This window comes from Podarcis pityusensis, assembly GCF_964106645.2.
Source record: "Podarcis pityusensis genome assembly, chromosome: 2".
Classification (NCBI taxonomy): Eukaryota; Metazoa; Chordata; class Lepidosauria; order Squamata; family Lacertidae; genus Podarcis; species Podarcis pityusensis.
This window is the reverse complement of record NC_138029.1, coordinates 75,630,562-75,649,016: the sequence shown is the minus strand read 5'-3', so window position 1 is coordinate 75,649,016 and position 18,455 is coordinate 75,630,562. Positions and strand designations below refer to the sequence as shown.

The 18,455-nt window shown below is 46.9% G+C and overlaps 1 protein-coding gene across 1 annotated transcript; it reads left to right on the top strand.

Annotated features, from left to right (window-relative positions):
* The first annotated feature begins 1,579 nt into the window (after positions 1 to 1,579).
* On the top strand, positions 1,580 to 17,969 carry GLYCTK (glycerate kinase). The gene is given in 6 exon segments (XM_080995384.1): positions 1,580 to 5,364; positions 5,366 to 5,401; positions 5,503 to 5,909; positions 7,043 to 7,194; positions 13,538 to 13,713; positions 16,191 to 17,969. Coding segments are annotated over 6 exon segments (1,803 nt in total). The 5' UTR covers positions 1,580 to 5,238; the 3' UTR covers positions 17,097 to 17,969.
* The last annotated feature ends 486 nt before the right edge of the window (positions 17,970 to 18,455 follow it).

The window sequence follows — 18,455 nt, the reverse complement described above, 5'->3', positions numbered from 1 at the left end:
TGAAGGAAGCAGTGGTGTGTCCACTCTTAAAGAAAACTTCATTAGATCCCTTAGACCTATCCAATTACCGCCCAGTTTCAAATCTTCCATACCTGGGTAAGGTAATTGAGAGAGCGGTTGCTGAACAGCTTGGTAGGTTTCTGGAGGAAACATCGGCATTAGATCCATTTCAGTCCGGTTTCCGTTCTGGTTTTGGGACGGAGACGGCTCTGGTTGCCCTAACAGATGATCTCCGTAGACAACTGGATTGAGGCGGGTCAGGACTGCTGATCCTGACATGGGCAGATCTGACATGGTCGATCATGATCTTCTGGACCACCGCCTCGCAGACGTGGGGATACAGGGCATAGCCCGTAACTGGTTGTGCTCTTTTATCTCTGGTCGGGGACAGAGGGTGGCACTAGGGAGGGAAATGTCGTCGCGCCACTCCTTGGTGTGTGGAGTGCCGCAGGGCGCAATTCTCTCCCCGATGCTTTTTAACATCTTTATGCGCCCCCTTGCCCAGATTATCCGGAGCTTTGGGCTGGGCTGTCACCAATATGCTGATGACACTCAACTCTGTCTGCTGATGGATGGCCACACCGACTCGGCCCCAAACACACTGACCAGATGCTTGGAAGCTGTGGCTGGATGGTTTCGTGGGAGCCGATTGAAACTAAATCCTTCGAAGACAGAGGTCCTATGGCTAGGTCGGGATGGCATGGGGATGAGGGACCAACTCCCTTCTCTTGCCATTGCCTTCCGTTAAGAGTTTGGGTGTAATCCTTGACGCCTCCCTTTCCATGGAGGCGCAAGTTACAGCAACAGCCAAGGCGACATTTTTCCACCTTCGCCGCATCAAGCAGTTGGTCCCTTACCTTTCCCGCCCCGACCTGGCCACAGTGATCCATGCGACGGTCATCTCCAGGCTTGACTACTGTAATTCACTCTACGCGGGGCTGCCCTTGAAGCTGTCCCAGAAACTCCAGCGGGTACAGAATGCTGCAGCGAGGCTCCTCACGGATTCTCTGCCATGGGAGCATATTCACCCAGTGCTTTTCAAGTTGCACTGGCTCCCGGTGGAGTACAGGGTCAGATTTAAGGTGCTGCTTTTGACCTTTAAAGCCCTTCACGGCCTAGGACCCTCGTACCTACGGGACCGCATCTCCTGGTATGCCCCACGGAGAGCCTCAAGGTCCATAAATAACAACACCCTAGTGGTCCCAGGCCCTAAGGAAGTTAGATTGGCTTCAACCAGAGCCAGGGCCTTTTCAACTCTGGCTCCGGCCTGGTGGAACGCTCTGCCTCATGAGACCAGGGCCCTGCAGGATCTGATTTCTTTCCGCAGGGCCTGTAAGACAGAGTTGTTCCACCTGGCCTTTGGCTTGGAGCCAATTTGATTCCCTCCCTCCCTCTCTTTCTTTTTTCTTTTCCTTCTCCTCCTGCGATGAGGCTATATTTTAATATTTTAATGTTCCATTATTTTAATGTTGTATTTTATTTTTGTTTTTAAGTTGTAATCATTCATCTTGTTTTTATTATTGCTTGTAAGCCGCTCTGAGCCCGGCCTTGGCTGGGGAGGGCGGGGTATAAATAAAAAAAATATTATTATTATTATTATTATTATTATATAATTCCAGGTACAGTGAATCATTTCGGTTAATATATGCTTGTACGTCGATTTGTAATTAACTTGAACACCTCTTTACACCTCCTCCAGTGGATTTAATAAGGAAGTAGGAACTATCTCCAGTCTTGTATAGTGGAGCTCAAGCCATAGTCAGAAGCAACATTCAGAAGAACGTATCAAAATGATTTATTCAAATTAATATGCAGATTAGGACCATTATTCATTAATGGCAGCTTATGAAGTTTTCATTTAAAGGAGATTAATCTAAGCCCTTCACAATCCCCAAGCAATCCTGTCACGGAAGAAGCAATTCTCAGCAGATCTCCGCCAAGATTAATGAGGGCTTCTGGACTACGTTCCAAATAGAGGCTTCAAAGTTGGAAATGAAGGAACAGGAAAACAAGGAAACTTTGTTTGCAGCCTGGCCTGGCTGGGGCTGTTGCCAAAAAGTCAAACCTTTCTTCAAGGCAACTTAAATTCAGTTTTGCCATGGCTCCTTTTCTTGCTCATGAGGGAATAGCAGTAGCAGACGCAAGCAAAGGGGCGGCGGCTGTGAAAGTGCCATTCACTTCCCCGCAGGAAAACGTCAGTGGGGCTGTGAGTTGTGCTCATTTTCGGTCTGCTAGCAAATGAGGGTTTTCCATATTTATAGCCTGGTTTTCCTTTTGCAGACCAAAGCAGCTGACTAAATACCACAAATGTACACTCTGATAACAGTAGATTTAAACAGCTAATACAGAGTTTGGAGCAAAATTATCACAAGGCTAAGCTGATGCACTGGGACTTCCATGACATTTGCCCCTTGATACTTTTGTCTCACCTGTTCGTCCTTTCCCTTCCCTTCCCTTCCCTTCCCTTCCCTTCCCTTCTTCTGTGGTCTTTTCCACTGTTGCAAGTTGGTTTGCAAAAACTCCTCAGGACAGAGTCCAGTTGTTTTCAGCTAACTTTTATTTGGAGTAGACCCATTGCATTTAATGGCCATGGCTCATTTAGGTCTCTTGATTTCAATGAGCTGCTCTGAGTAAAAATGGTTGAATACAGGCACGCGCCTCTCTACTGACATTACTTAGTAAAAGGCCTTGTGGGTTGCTTTTTGGAAATGAAGCAGGCCGGTTCCTTCAGCACCTTGAGAGGTTTGCATCTTGTCTTCTGCTTGTTCTGGAAGAGATGCTCCCACCTCTTTCCTCCCCCAGCAGATTGCTAAAGCTCCCTGGTCTTCTGTGTCACTTGCTCTGTGTCACCCAAAGCAGTGCCTTCAGGATGCTGCTGGAATACACATCATCCCTCCGCGCTGGTGGAAATTGACTGAGTCCAGCTATGCATATCTGGAGGCTATCACATTTGCTAGCCTTGAGTCTAAAAGATATAAAAGGTCTAAACCAGAGGTGGGGATCGGCAGGGTCCTTCCTTCCCCCATCCACTGTGGAACAACACCCACCTCTCAGTCATGTGACAACAGGTGACAGCTTGAAAAGGGGCTTGCCTTTGAGGTCCCTTTGGAAATGGACTTCAGAGTGAGGTCTCGCTGCCTGTCAGCTGGTGGATGCTAAGACACATTGCCTTTGAAGTCTCTTTGCAAAACAGTTTGTGTTGAAATTGCTTTCAGGCGGACTTCAAAGACCATGCATTTCACTTCCAAGCAACTGGTGGGAGCTGAGAAACTGAACCATACAGGGCTTTATAGCTCTAAACCTATAAAGCCTTGTATGACCTTGTGTGGCAGTTTTCCATACCTTGGGAATACACAGCTAGTTGGTGCACTTGGCAGCACTGGTTGAACACAAACCTCCCAACTCGTGCAAGAAATTGAATTTCTAAACAGTCTTCAAGGGCAGTGCACGTGAAGCACGTTGTACTTGTCCGTCCTGGAGGTTACAAAGGGACACGTGACATAGACAAGATCCTCTGTATCTAGGAGAGGGCTCAGTTGACATATCAGATGGAATCTCTTGTTGCCAAACCGGCAACCTGAGATTCCAGGAGGTATACCGGGTCAGGAAGCACGGCCACACGCAAGCCCAGTCAGTAAACGGTATCGTCCCCTTCCTATCTGAAGCATTTTTGCCTCCTCAGAGTACTGAGAATCCCACACCAAAATAGTAATTGCCTTGTCTCAATTTAGTCACCATCCATTCAACCCTGACCTCCAGACGTTGGTTTTAAGAACTGTCACTGATGCTTCTAGATTGCTTGATGACAGAATTGGGTGTCATCAGTCTATGGATGATATCTCAGTGCTTTTGCCCTGTACACAAGGTACCTGGAGTGCAGGTTGGAGGCTGCTATTTTTAAAAATCGGATGCACTTACGAACTTCTTTTTTGGGTTGGGGCGGAATCTAGTTTTTGGAATTTATTGCCAGACTATGTTGGGTGAGGAAAATCTGGAGTGCTTTTCTTGCCTTTGGAGGCTTCTGCTGCTTAGCAGCTTGTAGGGCCTGTCTTTTTGCCACCTGTTCAACCTCTTCATTTACGGATGGATACTACAAAAGAAACACAAAACTATTGTTCCCTCCTGACAAGGAAACTACAACTCAGGCAAGGGGAGGAGGTGGAGTACGGTTCATCTGCTTCTGTAAGGCACCCTTTAGTGTAGGGCATGGGTAGGCAAACTAAGGCCCGGGGGCCAGATGCGGCCCAATTGCCTTCTAAATCCGGCCCGCGGATGTTCCGGGAATCAGCGTGTTTTTACATGAGTAGAATGTGCCCTTTTATTTAAAATGCATCTCTGGGTTATTTGTGGGGCCTTCCTGGTGTTTTCACATGAGTAGAATGTGTGCTTTTATTTAAAATGCATCTCTGGGTTATTTGTGGGACATAGGAATTTATTCATTTCTCCCCCAAAAATATAATCTGGCCCCCCCACAAGGTCTGAGGCACAGTGGACGGGTCCCCTGCTGAAAAAGTTTGCTGACCCCTGCTGTAGGGGCAAGCAACCTGCCACCCTCCTGATGTTGGACTCCCAATGGAAGCGGATTTCGGGCAGTGCAACTGGTTCCACCACACTGGGCGCTGAGCATTGGGGGCGCTTCAGGGCATTGCAACTATGATGAGTAGAACGAGAGGCGGAGAGAGAGGGACATGAAATTTTGGCCTAGCACAGGGCTCCACTTAAATTTGAAAGACCAAAATCTGCCCATGCTCCCAGTCCAGTCAGCCTCGGCTGGCATGGCCAATGCTCAAGAACGGTGGGAGTTGTAGTCCATTAATATTTGGAGGGCCACAGTTTCCTCACCCCTGCCTCAGTGTAGGAAGACTCTATTGTTCTATCACCATGATTCTTGGCTTCTGGACCCTGCTGAGTTACCTCCTGCCCCAGCATTATGTTACTGTAGAGTAGTTGTGGTTACAGATAAAAACTGGGTGAGGACATTGAAGTTCCTTGTTTTTTTCCTCATTCTCCAATGTCTGAGCTCCCTGGCTAGCTCGACCCTTTCCATTCCTTAGCTAGTCACTGCAGCTTCTTACTTTGCAACCCTAACATCACAGAGCACTGGCTTCGTAGCCTTCCAGTCTACCCCACTCTGCTTTTGGTGTGGGAGAAGGCAGTTTGGTATACTGTCCTTTTCTAAATATACCATTCTGCTTAACTTGCCTCATCTAGTTTGTCTAGTTACCTAATGGAAGGCAAATGACTTTCAAGCAAGCCCTGCTGCGTAAATTATTAACTTCCTCACTTGATCCATCAAATTGGCTAGGCGAGAAGACCTCTGGACTTTCCCAGGGGGTAGTGAGTAGGTTTTTCAGTTGTGGAGGCTGAGGCCAAGAGTACATGCAGAGCTTCTGTGAAATGGGTAAGTTAGGAGTGGAGAGAAACCCACCACCTGTCCTCTTTCCCACCCCCTGATTTCATAGTGCGGCTCAAAATATTAATTTTCCCTGTCCCTTGTTGCAGGACAACTGCAGCTGGTTAACAACTTGGGTCATGGCCTCTCTCTTTAAGGGTTGGCCTGTTGTTGGCAGAGCTTGCTGGCGCTCCACCTCTTGCTTCACCCGTGAGGCAGCTTCCCCCAACATGGCCCTCCAGGAGCATGGGCTTCATTTATTCCGCAGCGCTGTTGCCAGAGTCCTGCCTGGGCCTATGCTGAAAAGGGCCCTGGTCTTGGAGCCAGGCGAATGTCCAAGGCTTGTGTTGCACGGTCGGCCTTTTGAACTGAGGAGGAACTTGTATCTGGTCGGCTTTGGGAAGGCTGTTCTGGGCATGGCAGCTGCAGCAGAGGACATCCTTGGAGACTACCTCTTCCGGGGAGTAATTAGTGTTCCTCAAGGCATCCAAGAAACTCTGCAGAACACAGGAAGGAGGTATTGGTTTGTTAAGGGCATTTCTAGTCCACGTTTTGTTTAAAATAATAGCAATCCTAGAGTGGGGTGTGAGGAAGCAGGGCCTGTTGGAGGGTGATTTAAATACACAACCAGGCCTGGGGGAGCAGCCTCAAGGTCCCCCTTACTGACTTGACATGACTTCTTCCTCACTCTTGTTGTGTACTGAACAATCTGGTCTTCACTTTTCTGTCAGAAGTATCTGTCATCTAAACCCAGGCCCAGAGGCTTTTTAAAACAGTAGACAGTAAAGGAATGTCCCTGTTACAAACAACAGTCCGTGCTACCATTTTGGTTGTGCACTGTAGATCCTTTAGAGAGAAATTTTCCAGACTTTTTTCTTACTGTAGACTAACCACTTTAAACTCCTACCTAGTTTTGCTGTTAAAGGGCTGTTGTTGTTGTTTTGGGATGTGTTACAGTTTTGCTACTTAGGGCTTCCGAGAGTACTGTATTTCCTAGGGAAAGAGATCTGTGATAGATCCAAGATCTGTGATAGATCCAAGACAGCAGCCACATTTAGCTGAAATGCTGTGGAATCATTTGCCCCTGCAGAATGGATTGTTATGCCTGAATAGCAGCCTCTCCAGCTTCACAACCCCATTAATGCAAGCACTTTGGGCTGCACAACAGAAGTCCCCCCTTTCCCTATGTGCCCCCTAAATCTAGAGAGTTGGAGAACCCCCAGGACATATTTAGGGGGTGCTCAAAAGGAGAGGGGGGGGGAATTTTGATTGAGTGTTTAAAAATGCTTGCGCTAGCAGACCTATTTAGGTGGATACTGCCCTCTGTTGCTTTTTTGTCACATGTGCATGCACATCTTAAGTCTGGCAGTGATGATGTTTGTCCTGCTTTTGATCACCCTGGTTGGTGGTTCAGCTGGAATCAGGCTGTAATTTCATTCATTAGGACCTCCTAGCTCTTGAGGGTATGACACTGTCAGACCTCAGAGCCGAGCAACTGTCAGCCTACTGGGCAATGGATCTATTAAAATGATGGCATCTCACAGTCATTCAGAAGGAACTGCCCTGTAGCTCTTCGTTTGCTGGGGTTTTCAATGGTAGGCCGAGCATGTGCCAGAAGAGAACCTGTTCATCTTTTGTTAACCCCTACAGGGCAATGTTGCTGAAGCCCCAGAGCCGCATCCAAGTTATGGAAGGAGCTAAGCACAACCTTCCTGACAGAGCAGCTCTGAAGGCAGCCAACGCTATCCGGGATTTGGCCGGGGGCCTGACAGCTGGGGACCTTCTCCTGGTGCTGATTTCAGGTAATGCCTTGGGATTCCAGGACCAGGACTCGGGTTTTGCAGAGAGAGCCTGTCCTCCATTAGCTTCCTTACTGTTCTTTCCCCCTTTTCTGATCTGATTTATGTATTTTTTTTCTCCTCCCACTTGTGAAGGGAAGAAGCCACTGCACAAGCTTACCTAACAAACTAGGTCAATTTGTCTGTGCAAAGAAAGCAGAACTGGAGCGTAAAGTGGCTCAGAGTTGTTCCCCAGTGTGACTCCCACGCTGCTGGCAGCTTCGTAGCTTGTGTGTTCAAATGTGCTCTTCTAGAAGCAGGATAATTGCATTTTCCTCTCCTCTATCTGCTTGCTTTGGAAACAGTGTCACTGTTGACCCAGGTAGTCCTGTCTGCCATCTGTCTCTGTTTCTCCATCTCAAGGAAAGCTGCATTTTGGGAATCCTGATGGTGCCTGCTGGAGTGGACGGAAGCGTAATGTGGAATGCTAACATTTAGTTTTAAGTTCTCTGCATCAATAAATTACTCTGCTGAAATAGATTTTGCAGTGTGATCTTCATCAGTTGTTCTCTTTCTTTCAGTCTTCCTGCCTCACCTTTCTTGTTAAGTAGTTTGAGATCTGTGGGTCTCACTTGGCGATTAATCTCTGCGTTAGATCTCTGTTCTTGCACTGATGTTTCCTGGCTCTCTCAAAGCACCACTCTTGCCTCTGTTTCTCACAACACTCGCATGCACTTTGAGGTGGCAAGGTACGCTTTCTCCAGGAGATGGCAGCCCTGAACCAGAAAACGCAAAAGCAATGCTCTTCTAAAGTGCTGTGGAATTGGCAGGGGGCACAGAGCCTACATAGAGCAGGGTTAAAGAAAGTTGTCTGGAAGCTGCTCTGAACGAGTTAAGAAGAAAATGAAATATTCTGTATATTTATTTGCATTTGGTGTGCTGTCATGAAACTTGCCTTTTGACAAGGAGCTTAGGTGATATCAGAACAGGAAGACACTAGCTTTTTCATATTATATGGATTGTTGTATTGTTGCATGCTGAGTGTGGTGCAGTGGGTCAGTGGGTCTGGCTGTTAACCAGGTTGGTGGTTTGAGCCCAAACAGGGATGGCTGTGGGGAGGATTCCTGCATTTCAGGGGGTTGGAGTAGATGACCCTCGGGGTCCCTTTCAACTCTGCAGTTCTGTGATTCACTCACATATTGTGTTACTGCCCTGTAGATGGAAGCTGGCCTAAGAAGTTGTGCTTGGCACTTCAGTCGTATCTTGAATGACACTGGTTTCCTAGGTCGGTTTCATACAAGGTTCAGACTTGGTTTTGGCACTGAAACTGCCTTGGTTGCCTGTAGGTTCCCCTACATTCGGGAGGGAGGCGGGGGGAGTGTGTCCATGTCGACTCCTTGATTTCCTGACAGTTTTTGATTCCATTAACTATGGCTTCCTTAGTGTCTCTGAGTTGGAAGCCAGGGGAGCGGCTTGGATGGCCAGCTTCAGGAATTGGTGCTTGGGGGATATTTTTCAGACCCATGAAGCCTCCGATGTGAGTTTTACATGGTTTGCTTTTATCCCCCCATGCTGTTGTCCCCATGCTGATGACATGCAATTCTGCTCCCCACCCCCCCGGTAGGTGTGGCAGTGGATGTGCTGGTCTTGGTAATGGACTCGATGAGAGCCAGCAAACCGAAGCTCAATCCAGATAAGTCTGTTGGTGGACACTTCCTCTGTCTCGATGAGTGGAATGCATCCACTTGTTTATGAGGTTACATTTCCCTTAAAGGAACAGATGTGCAGCCCTGAGTTATTTTTGGATCCAGCACTGTCATTGGAGGGACAATTGGCCTTAGTGGTGTGCAGCGTCTTCTGCTAGCTGTGACACTATGTGAGTGAGAGTAGCCTGGCTTATGCTGTGTATGCTCTGACAACCTCCAGGTTCAACTACTGCAGTGTATTGTACACAGAGCTGCCTTTGAAGATGGTTCAGAAGCTACAGCTAGTGCAGAATGCAGCAGCGAAATTGGTAACTAGGAGGGCATGAGCATATTGCACTGATTCTGTCTCAACTGCACTGACTGCCAGGTGGTTGTTGTTTTTTCTGGGTGCAATTCAAAGAGCTAGTTTTGACCTTTAAAATCTTATATGGCTCAGAAGAACTGCTATACCTGCTTTCCCCGTATGAACGTTTTCAGAGTGTAGACCTACGCCTACTGTGTCTGCCACTGTTATGGATGCCAAATTTGTGGTAATGCAAAACTGGTACAGAAATGGATGAGCAGGGGCAAAAGAAGGATAGAACAAGAAGCAATTTATCTGTGCATCATTCAGAATGCATTTCAGCTAAATTTGTATAGCTGTACATACTTGATACAGTACTAGTGCAGTAAGTTATTTATTTTAAGCACTGATGTCTGCTATATGCTATTACATTGGTACCTCTGGTTATGAACCTAATTCATTCCGGAGGGCCATTCTTAAGCTGAAACTGTTCTTATCCGGAAGTGCGCTTTTGCTAATGGGGCCTCCCGCTGCGCGCGTGCCTCCGGCGCATGATTTCCGTTCGCATCCTTTGGCAAAGTTTGCAACCAGGAGCAGCTACTTCTGGGTTAGCAGAGCTCATAACCTGAAGGGTTCGTAACTAGAAGCGTTCGTAACCAGAGGTACCACTGTATTGAAGATTAGGGCAGGTAAAAAATCAGCAATATAAAAAGTAGTAAAGCACAGATAGCCACACAACGCAAACATAAAATCCAGTATTTCCTTAACACAGAAAAGTATGAATACACTAGGTCAGAGATTTGTGGGCTTGCAGGAGGAAGAACTTCCAGTTCTGGGAGGCACCAACTAAGAATACTGGCCTGGACGCCTGATAATATTTTAATATGTGCAGGTTCGACCAGAGCAATTGTTAGGGAACTTAGTGGGGAGAATGTGGTCTCCAAAATATTCTCACTGCTCATGTGCAGAAACATCCACTGATTCTTACCATGGAAAATACATGCATTTTATACATATGTACATACATACATTTATACATACAAATACATACAAATGTTCCCATGACCATCCCTCAGTGTTTCCATAATCAACTCAACAGGGAGCTAAATACTTCATTATCCACTGTGGGTCCCTGGCAGCTGGGTCCCTCCATTTCACAGTGTACAAGCAATCTGCCATGCTTGGGAGAGAGGATTCTACCATCCAAAAATGGATCTACCTGAATGAAAGTGTTGTATGATGGGAATCTCCTTGCCCTTTGGCTACCTTTTTATTGGCAAGAGTTCTAGACCCTCAAAGCCTACTGTAGCCAGCTCTGTGTTTTTGGAAGCTGGTTCAAAAACTCCCATTTAAGAGAACACTCCCTCCTCTGGCTACTCTTGACTGGATTGCTGGTGACTGAAGAAATGTCATGCCTACTTAGTTGTTTCTCTGGTTTGTCATATTTGCCAGATGTTGTGTCTCAAATCTCAGAGCATTTATCATTTAATGGTAGCTTTTTGAGCTGCCTCCGGTACAAGATTGCCCTCTACTCTTTTCACAATCCTCTTGATCATATCTCTCTGTGGTTGTCCTGTTAGTTGTGATCGCACATCCGTCACGCGGGCTGCAAATACGTCTGGTGCTTGAGCTATTTTTCTTTCCTCCCTTTCCCATCCCCTTGTGTCACTTGCCACAAGCTTTTATCTGCAGTTCACTTCATTTCTCTATTTTGCATAGCCTGGTGCTGTTTTTTAAGCACTCTTCGCTATGAACGAGGTCAATAAAACAACAAAGATTGCTCTGCGATGCGATAGTGTTACTTTTGCTCGTTCTCTCCTGGCAAACTGCTTCCTTCTGTAAATCAGGGGTGGCAAATTCAAACAGATTACAGGGCAAAGCTCTCTACCCTCCGTCAGGTTCCCAGGAGCCATAACCATCCACTGAAAAGTCCCCTACTCTAATGCACGGGGAGTAGCAGGTCTGCTGATTAACTTCTAAAAATACTGCCTGCCGTCTAGCACCAGTTTCCTTCCCACTCCGTCTTGCATAACAAAATCTCTTTGCAAGCACTGCCCCCAGTTGGAATTCCTTAAACCAGACTTCAGCACCCAGCAACCCTTTTCTAAGACCCACCCCCCTGCCTAAATATCCTTGTTGTCACTCGACTCCTTTTCCGCAAATTTCTCTGTGGGCCACTGCTGCCTATTCCGCACCCTTGCTTCTCAGCTGCAAATGCCAGCAAGCTGTCCGTTCTGCACTCCGTTCTGCTTCATGCGTGTGCACTCTCCTGTACACGTCACCCTCCCTGACATCTGGGCTGCTAATTTAAAGGGAATAGTGGAAGAGGCTGATGCAAAGCGCATGTGGTAACAGCCACTTGCCCTGGCAGGAGTGTTGCTCCCTAGCCCCAGAGTCTTGGATGAATAATTTGTGTGGAGTGTGGTAGGGATGCCGCAGGCCACGCTGAAGACCACAAGAAGTCTAATAAAGCCCCCAGGCCTTACGTTTGACAACCTTGTCTGGGATCCTTCTTCTTTTCTCAAGTCTTTCCTGAACTACGTTTGGTCTGGCTTGAAAGAGAAGCAAGGGGCAAGAATAAGATGCAACCACACCTACGTAGAGCAGGGCCCCCTCCTATCAACTGGGACATGGAGAAAATGGTATCTGGTGCGGCTTGCTTGCTTGCTAGCATTTATATCCTACCTTTCCTCCAGGAAGCTGAGGGGAACAGACTTCATTCTTCCCCACTCGCATTTATCCTCACAACAGGTTAGGGTGAGGGAGTGACTAGCCCAAGTCCCCCCATTGAGCTTAATAGCTGAGCTGGCCTCCTCCATCCTCGTCTGATCATATGGAGCTGGTGGTACTGAAGAATTGCCAGCGGATGGTGGTGCTTGGCTGCCTTGGTTTGCCTCATGGTTGGCTAACTTTTGGCCTTCCAGATGTTGCTCGGGGTTGGAGTCCAACAACATCTGGAGGGCCACCGTTTATTTCCACCTGACTTACAGAGACAGAAATGGAAAGGTGGCAGCACAGGAAATGAGCCCTGCTCGTGGCTACAAAGGAAGTCAGAGATGTGGACACTCCCGCCATCCTTTTTACCAATATGTTTGTGCAAATGTTCTCGCCGCTTGTTTAGCAAACCAGTTCCCTCAAAGACGGTCAGTTCAGCTTCTTTAAAACAGCTTTGCATCTCCTCCCACACAAAAAAAACACCCAAATCCAAAGACAAAAGTTCTCTTTTAGAATGCTTTTGCTGACTTCTATTCATCACTAAAACATGCCTCATCATCTCTGGGACCTAGGACACCCCAAATCCTTTTGCCTTCCAGCTGTCTTCCTCAGTCTTTCCCCCCCTCCTGCCACATATTTTGGCTGAGTGACAGGAGATGGTGGCCTATGCATTGGAAAGTCCTCTACAGATTCCAGGTCAGCAGTGGCTTAAGCTATCCAAAGAGGCCTCTAAGAATATGTGGAAAAGGCTCATCTTTTTTCTGGTGGTGTTACAAATGTTAGATTTCTTTCCATCACACTTTTGAATGAAGGTTCCCGTTTGTCTCATTGGAAGACTCCTCTTCACAGTGACCTGTATCATCCATCACCTTTTTTGTCTTCTCTTTTTGATCCTTGACTTCTTCTCTCATTCCAGCCTCCCCCCCCACCTTTGTTATACCAGTGTTGCTGTATCTCCCTCCTTTTTCTTTTCCCATTCACTTTCAGCCTCTGCCTCCTTGTTCCTTATCCCTGAAAGCAGCAATTTTGTTTCTCATTCACTTTCTCATCTTTTCTTTCCTGTTTCTACCCCGCTGCGCACTCCTGTTCCCCCCAGACAATCTTTCTGCAGATTCCTGTCAATCACCACTCACCATAGCGATCCCTCTGTCCTTCAGACTATATTGCTACCGCCATCATTTCCCAAACCCTTTCCTTTCTTACACATTACAAAACTGATTGTCTTGACGTTCATATTTAAACACCTTCCTTTGATATCAGCTGAAGGACAAAGAGCCTGTCCAGTCTTTTACAGTTTCTCCATTAGTTGCTGGAGTTACTTATGCTATGATTTTACAGGTTCAGAACTGTACTGAGTCGTTGATGAAACAGTGATGTGATGTATGTTCGAGAAGGAGGACTAATGCATTCAGGAGTCTTTATGCGAATCTCTGCTTCAGCCACTTGGTAAAAAGCACTCCCAGTTGTCATTCCAATAAGCTATGCGAGCAGCTGAAAAAGAATTAGGAAAAAAATATGCTTCCAGTGCAAGGGAAAGGGGAAAGCTGCCTGCAAAATGTCTCCCATTGCTCTCTTTCTGATACAGGACTGCTCTGTGTGTGGTCATGAGAAGGAGCCCCGCTGTGTAAAGATGTACTGACTGTGAAGTTCTCCTGAATTTTAGGAGGAGGGTCGGCACTTTTACCTGCGCCCATCCCACCAGTCACCCTGGAAGAGAAGGAAACCATCACCAGGTTACTTGCTTCAAAGGGAGCTACCATTCACGAGCTGAACACCATCCGAAAGGCCCTCTCCTTGTTGAAAGGTGGGGGGTTGGCACGGGCTGCCTATCCTGCCCAGGTGGGTATGAGATGCTGTCTGACTTTGCCCAGCAACTCTGTGAACATTTAGAAAGGAGCATCTTTTGTAACTCTAGGTCAGATGTGGGTGGCATGGATAGACTTGAAGTGCAGAAGGAGTGGGCAAGTTGTTTGTTTGCTGTTTATGTTGCTGTTTTGCCCTCCTTGACATCAGTGAGCATAAACTTGGTCAGCTCAGTTTCAGTGAAGCTGAAGAGAAGATGGCAGGTAGTCAGAAAGCATCTGAGGAATGGTGGGCTACTGACCAACATCTGTCTGCTTAGCACTCATGAGAGATCTGCTTCCGGATTGCGCTCAAGACTGTGGACAGTGAAGTGGTAAACCCCAAATAACACGCCCAGAATGAACTATGTAATCACACACACAAATTGAAGAGGAAGTCTTTTTAAAATATGTCTGCTTTTCTTTTCTTCTATTTTCCCCTTTCCCTTTGTGCAGGAGTGAGGCTGAGCTTGGAAAGGAAGGAGGATGGTGGGGAAATGGAAAGGCAACAGGGTATTTAAAAGCCACTAAAGTAGGACAAGCTAACGTGGTGCCTTTCAGACGTTGCTGGACTCCCAACTTCCAATCAGTTGAAGTCCTCATGCCCTAAGGTCAGGGGTGATGGGAGATGTAGTCCAGCAGCAATTGGAGGGTACCATGTTGTCTCCCAATCCCTAAAAAATGTGCCCCTCTAGAAATTAGTAGAAGCCCAACCTTGGTGAAACCTTTTTTTTTTAAAGCTCTGAAGCCATTACCAGAGGATTCTTCCATATTTTTTTACACTGCCTTTGCCTAACCATGAGAGCTCTCAAGTTTCATTTTTAAATGAATGAATGCAAAAGAAGCAATAGATTAGGGTCTCTTTATTGAACAGACCACTTTAGCAGGATAATGGAATTCTGTGCTTAAAATCCCAAAGTATCCAATCAAAATCCCAATTTATACAGCAGTTGTGGATTATGCGAATTAATTAGGTATATGCCTAGTTCTTAATTCACATTTCACACAATTTGCACATAGTTGGTTGGGGGTAAGAGGCAGGGAGGGTAGAATACTTTTAATATTTAACAACTCCAGAAGTCTTATACATTAATATATGTTTTTTTAATCATGGACTGGGAAGGGTCAGCTGTTTCTCAAAGAAAAGCGAAGGGCAGAAATCAATTCTGTCTGAGTGGTGGGAAAGAGATTGCTACTCTTGGAGTCATTTTCAAATGCAGTTGCTCACCAGTGGCACGGCTGATGCATTCAGTGCAGTGTTTAAAGACATGGCTGGATCATTCACTTCTATTTTTTGCGGAAGACATGCAGGATAAATGAATGTGAATGATTGTAGACATTGGTTTTAATAGGATGAACCCTGATCAAGAGTCTTTCTACATACCGAGAAGCCCTTCTCCTCCTCATCTAGCTTTCTCGCTGCCTCCTTTCCCCCCTCACCCTCTGCTGCTGTGATGCCTGCTTCTGCAGGACTCACTGCCACTGCTGGTACTTGCACAGCCTATGCCTTGATACCAACACTGTTAAACACTTCCTCCTACAGCAGCAACAGTGGGATTCAAAAGGCATTGCCTTTGGGTCCAGCTCCCCTGGAGAGTAAAGTCCTGGGGGGCAAGCAGTCCTGCAGGAGCAGCATGTTAGCCAAGGGTGATGATAAAGAAGAAGCTTGTCCCACTCCATAGTGACTGCTGGACTGGAGCAGCAGCTGCTGGCAGTATCTGTCTTCCACCTGGGCCAGGAGGAGGAGAAAGAGGCTGTTGGCTGCTCCTTGGTCAGTAAGGATGCTTGATGATAACGTAGCTCCAGCCATTTGCTTCCCCTCGCCTCCCTCCCTTGGTGCAGCTGCAGTGGTAAGCGGAGAAAGGCAGCCAGCTTATGGCAGTGCCTCCAACTTCCTGGGAGGGATGGGGACAGGGCAGCCCATCTGAAACAGTGCTGTGGCCTCCAGGTTGAGAAATGCCAAATTAATCTATTACGTTCATCTGCGCACAGCTCTCAAGTATACTTTGTATTTAGGCAATGCGCACGTGCTGCAGCAGGCGTCATCTCGGAAGCATTCCCTCTAAAGGGAGAAATGCCTTGTTTCAAAGACGGTGCTTGCTATCTGCGGTTTTTATAAATACGCATGAATCTATTTAAACATTGCAGCCCTAATCCTCAGCATAAATCCTATGGAGTTCAGCAGGGTTGGCTTTCTGCGTTGTTTGGTTAGCATTGCAGGCTCTTTGACTTACAGCTGAATCTATAAAGTGCCTGCTTTGAAACCAGTTGCTCCCGAAGTGTTATGAGGGGATGGGAAGCCCCCTCTGTGGGCTGTTTCACCCTGTGCAAGTCATCGCACGATCTTGCAGTCCCCGTGTGATCAGCATGCATGGAGGATCACACCCTCCTCCTTCTCCTCTTGCAGTTAAGACTCAAATTCAGAGCAGGCACAGTGGAATGTTAATGAGCCATTCCTGCCCTTCTTGCTTCTAGGTATTGAGCCTCATCCTCTCTGATGTCATTGGGGATCCTTTGGACATTATTGCAAGCGGCCCCACTGTTGCCAGTTCCCACAGCACCCAGGACTGTTTTCACATATTGACCAGATATAATATGCTGGACACCTTGCCACAGTCGGTGCAGACCGTGCTGTCTGGCTCTGCCACGGGGCATAACACTCCCAAAGACTATTCCCACGTCTTCAACGTTGTCATTGGCTCAAACAGGTTAGCTTTGGAGGAAGCCCGGTGCCAGGCAGAGGAGCTGGGTTACTTAACCCTGGTTCTGAGTGACGCGGTGTGTGGGGAGGTCAGCACAGTGGCTCGTCTCTACAGCCTGTTGATTCAGCTCATTTGCCTGAGCACTGTGAGAGGTGCCCGGACCGACCTTTTGAAAGACAAGGTGGAAGCAGCACTCTCTGGCCTGGAAGCCCAGCTGGCGATCCCAGGCTTGAACTGTACACACGCTTTGAAAGCTTTGCAAGAATCCCAAGCAGGAAGACCTGTTTGCCTTCTGGCTGGGGGAGAAACCACCGTGCAGCTTCGAGGAAGTGGGAAGGGGGGACGGAACCAAGAGCTGGCTCTGCGAGTGGCTTTGGAGCTGCACAGAGCCAAGTCCACAGAGGCCGGCAGCTTTCTGGAGAAATACGAAGTCATGTTCCTGAGTGGCGGAACTGACGGGCAAGATGGGCCGACAGAGGCTGCCGGGGCCTTCAGCAGCCAGGAGCTGGTGTGTGAGGCTGAGCAGGAAGGCTTCAACGTGGAAACTTTTCTGAGCAATAATGATTCATACACATTCTTCACCGAGTTCCAAAGAGGGCGCCACCTTTTGATGACGGGCCTGACAGGCACAAATGTCATGGACGTTCATGCTATTTTAATCAGAGCTAAAGGTGGTTAGCGATGCACCAGACGTTCAGATTCTTCTTACTACAAAGGAAGAGCTATGGGCAAGTCTAGGCTGCATGAAACAGGGAGCCTTCCTGCCCAGACTGTCAATGTCAGATTCCAAAGGTTGCAATTAGACACATGGTAGATGTTTCCAAGGCAAAAGATAATCATAATCCTGGATATTAAGGTTGCATTAGCACCTCCTGGTTTAAGACTACTATCGTAATTTTTTTTCCTGATAGGATTTTTTTAAAGTATCTTTTAATTGATTTTTTAAAAGAGGATAAGTGCTTTAATTGGATAAATGCACTCTGTGTGGAGCGTCCCTTGCATTTGATCCAGAAGCTACAGTTAGTGAAGGACACTGCAGCACAGTTGCTGGCAGTAGTGAGACCTTGCCATAGGATTCTGCAGATACTCCACACTCCCATCCCAGCCACCACGGAAGGGTCTGCTGCTGTTTCTCTTCTGCCACCAGTGCTCTGATGGAGAGGCGAAAAAAGGGAGCATTCTGGGACTGGGGTTGGGAAAGGCTTTGGAGCTGCCCTCCCATTCCCCTGAACACTCCCAGAACAGGAGAAAAAAATACACCAGCCTTATAGTACTTCCATTAGGAACACTCCCCACTCCAAAAAAGATGGACTGAAAGAAGAGGGGAGCAGAAAAAGGATCACTGTATCAGATCTGTCTTCTGTTTCCTATATGTACTATAGATTCCACATCTGTTTAAGTCTGCTGTAGGCTAAACATCCTACCAAGACACCACCTACTAAGTGATACCTTCTTTTTTTTTACAGGAAAACTGCCTTTCATGCTCCCTTGCTCACAGTGATCCATTTCTAATGCACTGCCCATTATAAAATAAAATATATTTGCCAGTTAACTCATATGGTTATGAAGTTCTTTCTACAAAAGGGATTACCTCTGACTTTTTGTCTTCACATTTTGCATGACAACTGAGCAACTCGTGACTATAGACACAAGCCTTTTGAAAGTGAAGAAGAAAGCATTTCAATTTAGTGATGTTGATATATTATAACTTCTTAATTTCATGCATTTGGCCCTGAATTTGTTGTATTTACCATCACTAAAGCAAAATCGGTGTCATGAGGTGGGACACATTCTCCTGTGTTCCTTTATTTTGTAGTATGCTTGGCTTTGTTTTGCATTTCCCAAATAAGCATTTTTCTTAGGATTCCCTGCATGGGAGTGTCAGTAGGTTAGCCTACTGTGTTAAGTTTCCCCAGCCTGGATCTGACAGTCAGAAGTTTCCACAGCCCAGCCTCTGGGTCCTTGACAAGAGCTTGGAACTGAGAATCTAATTGACCAGATTCAGGGAGCATATGCATTTTAGCTATTGATCTTGGAG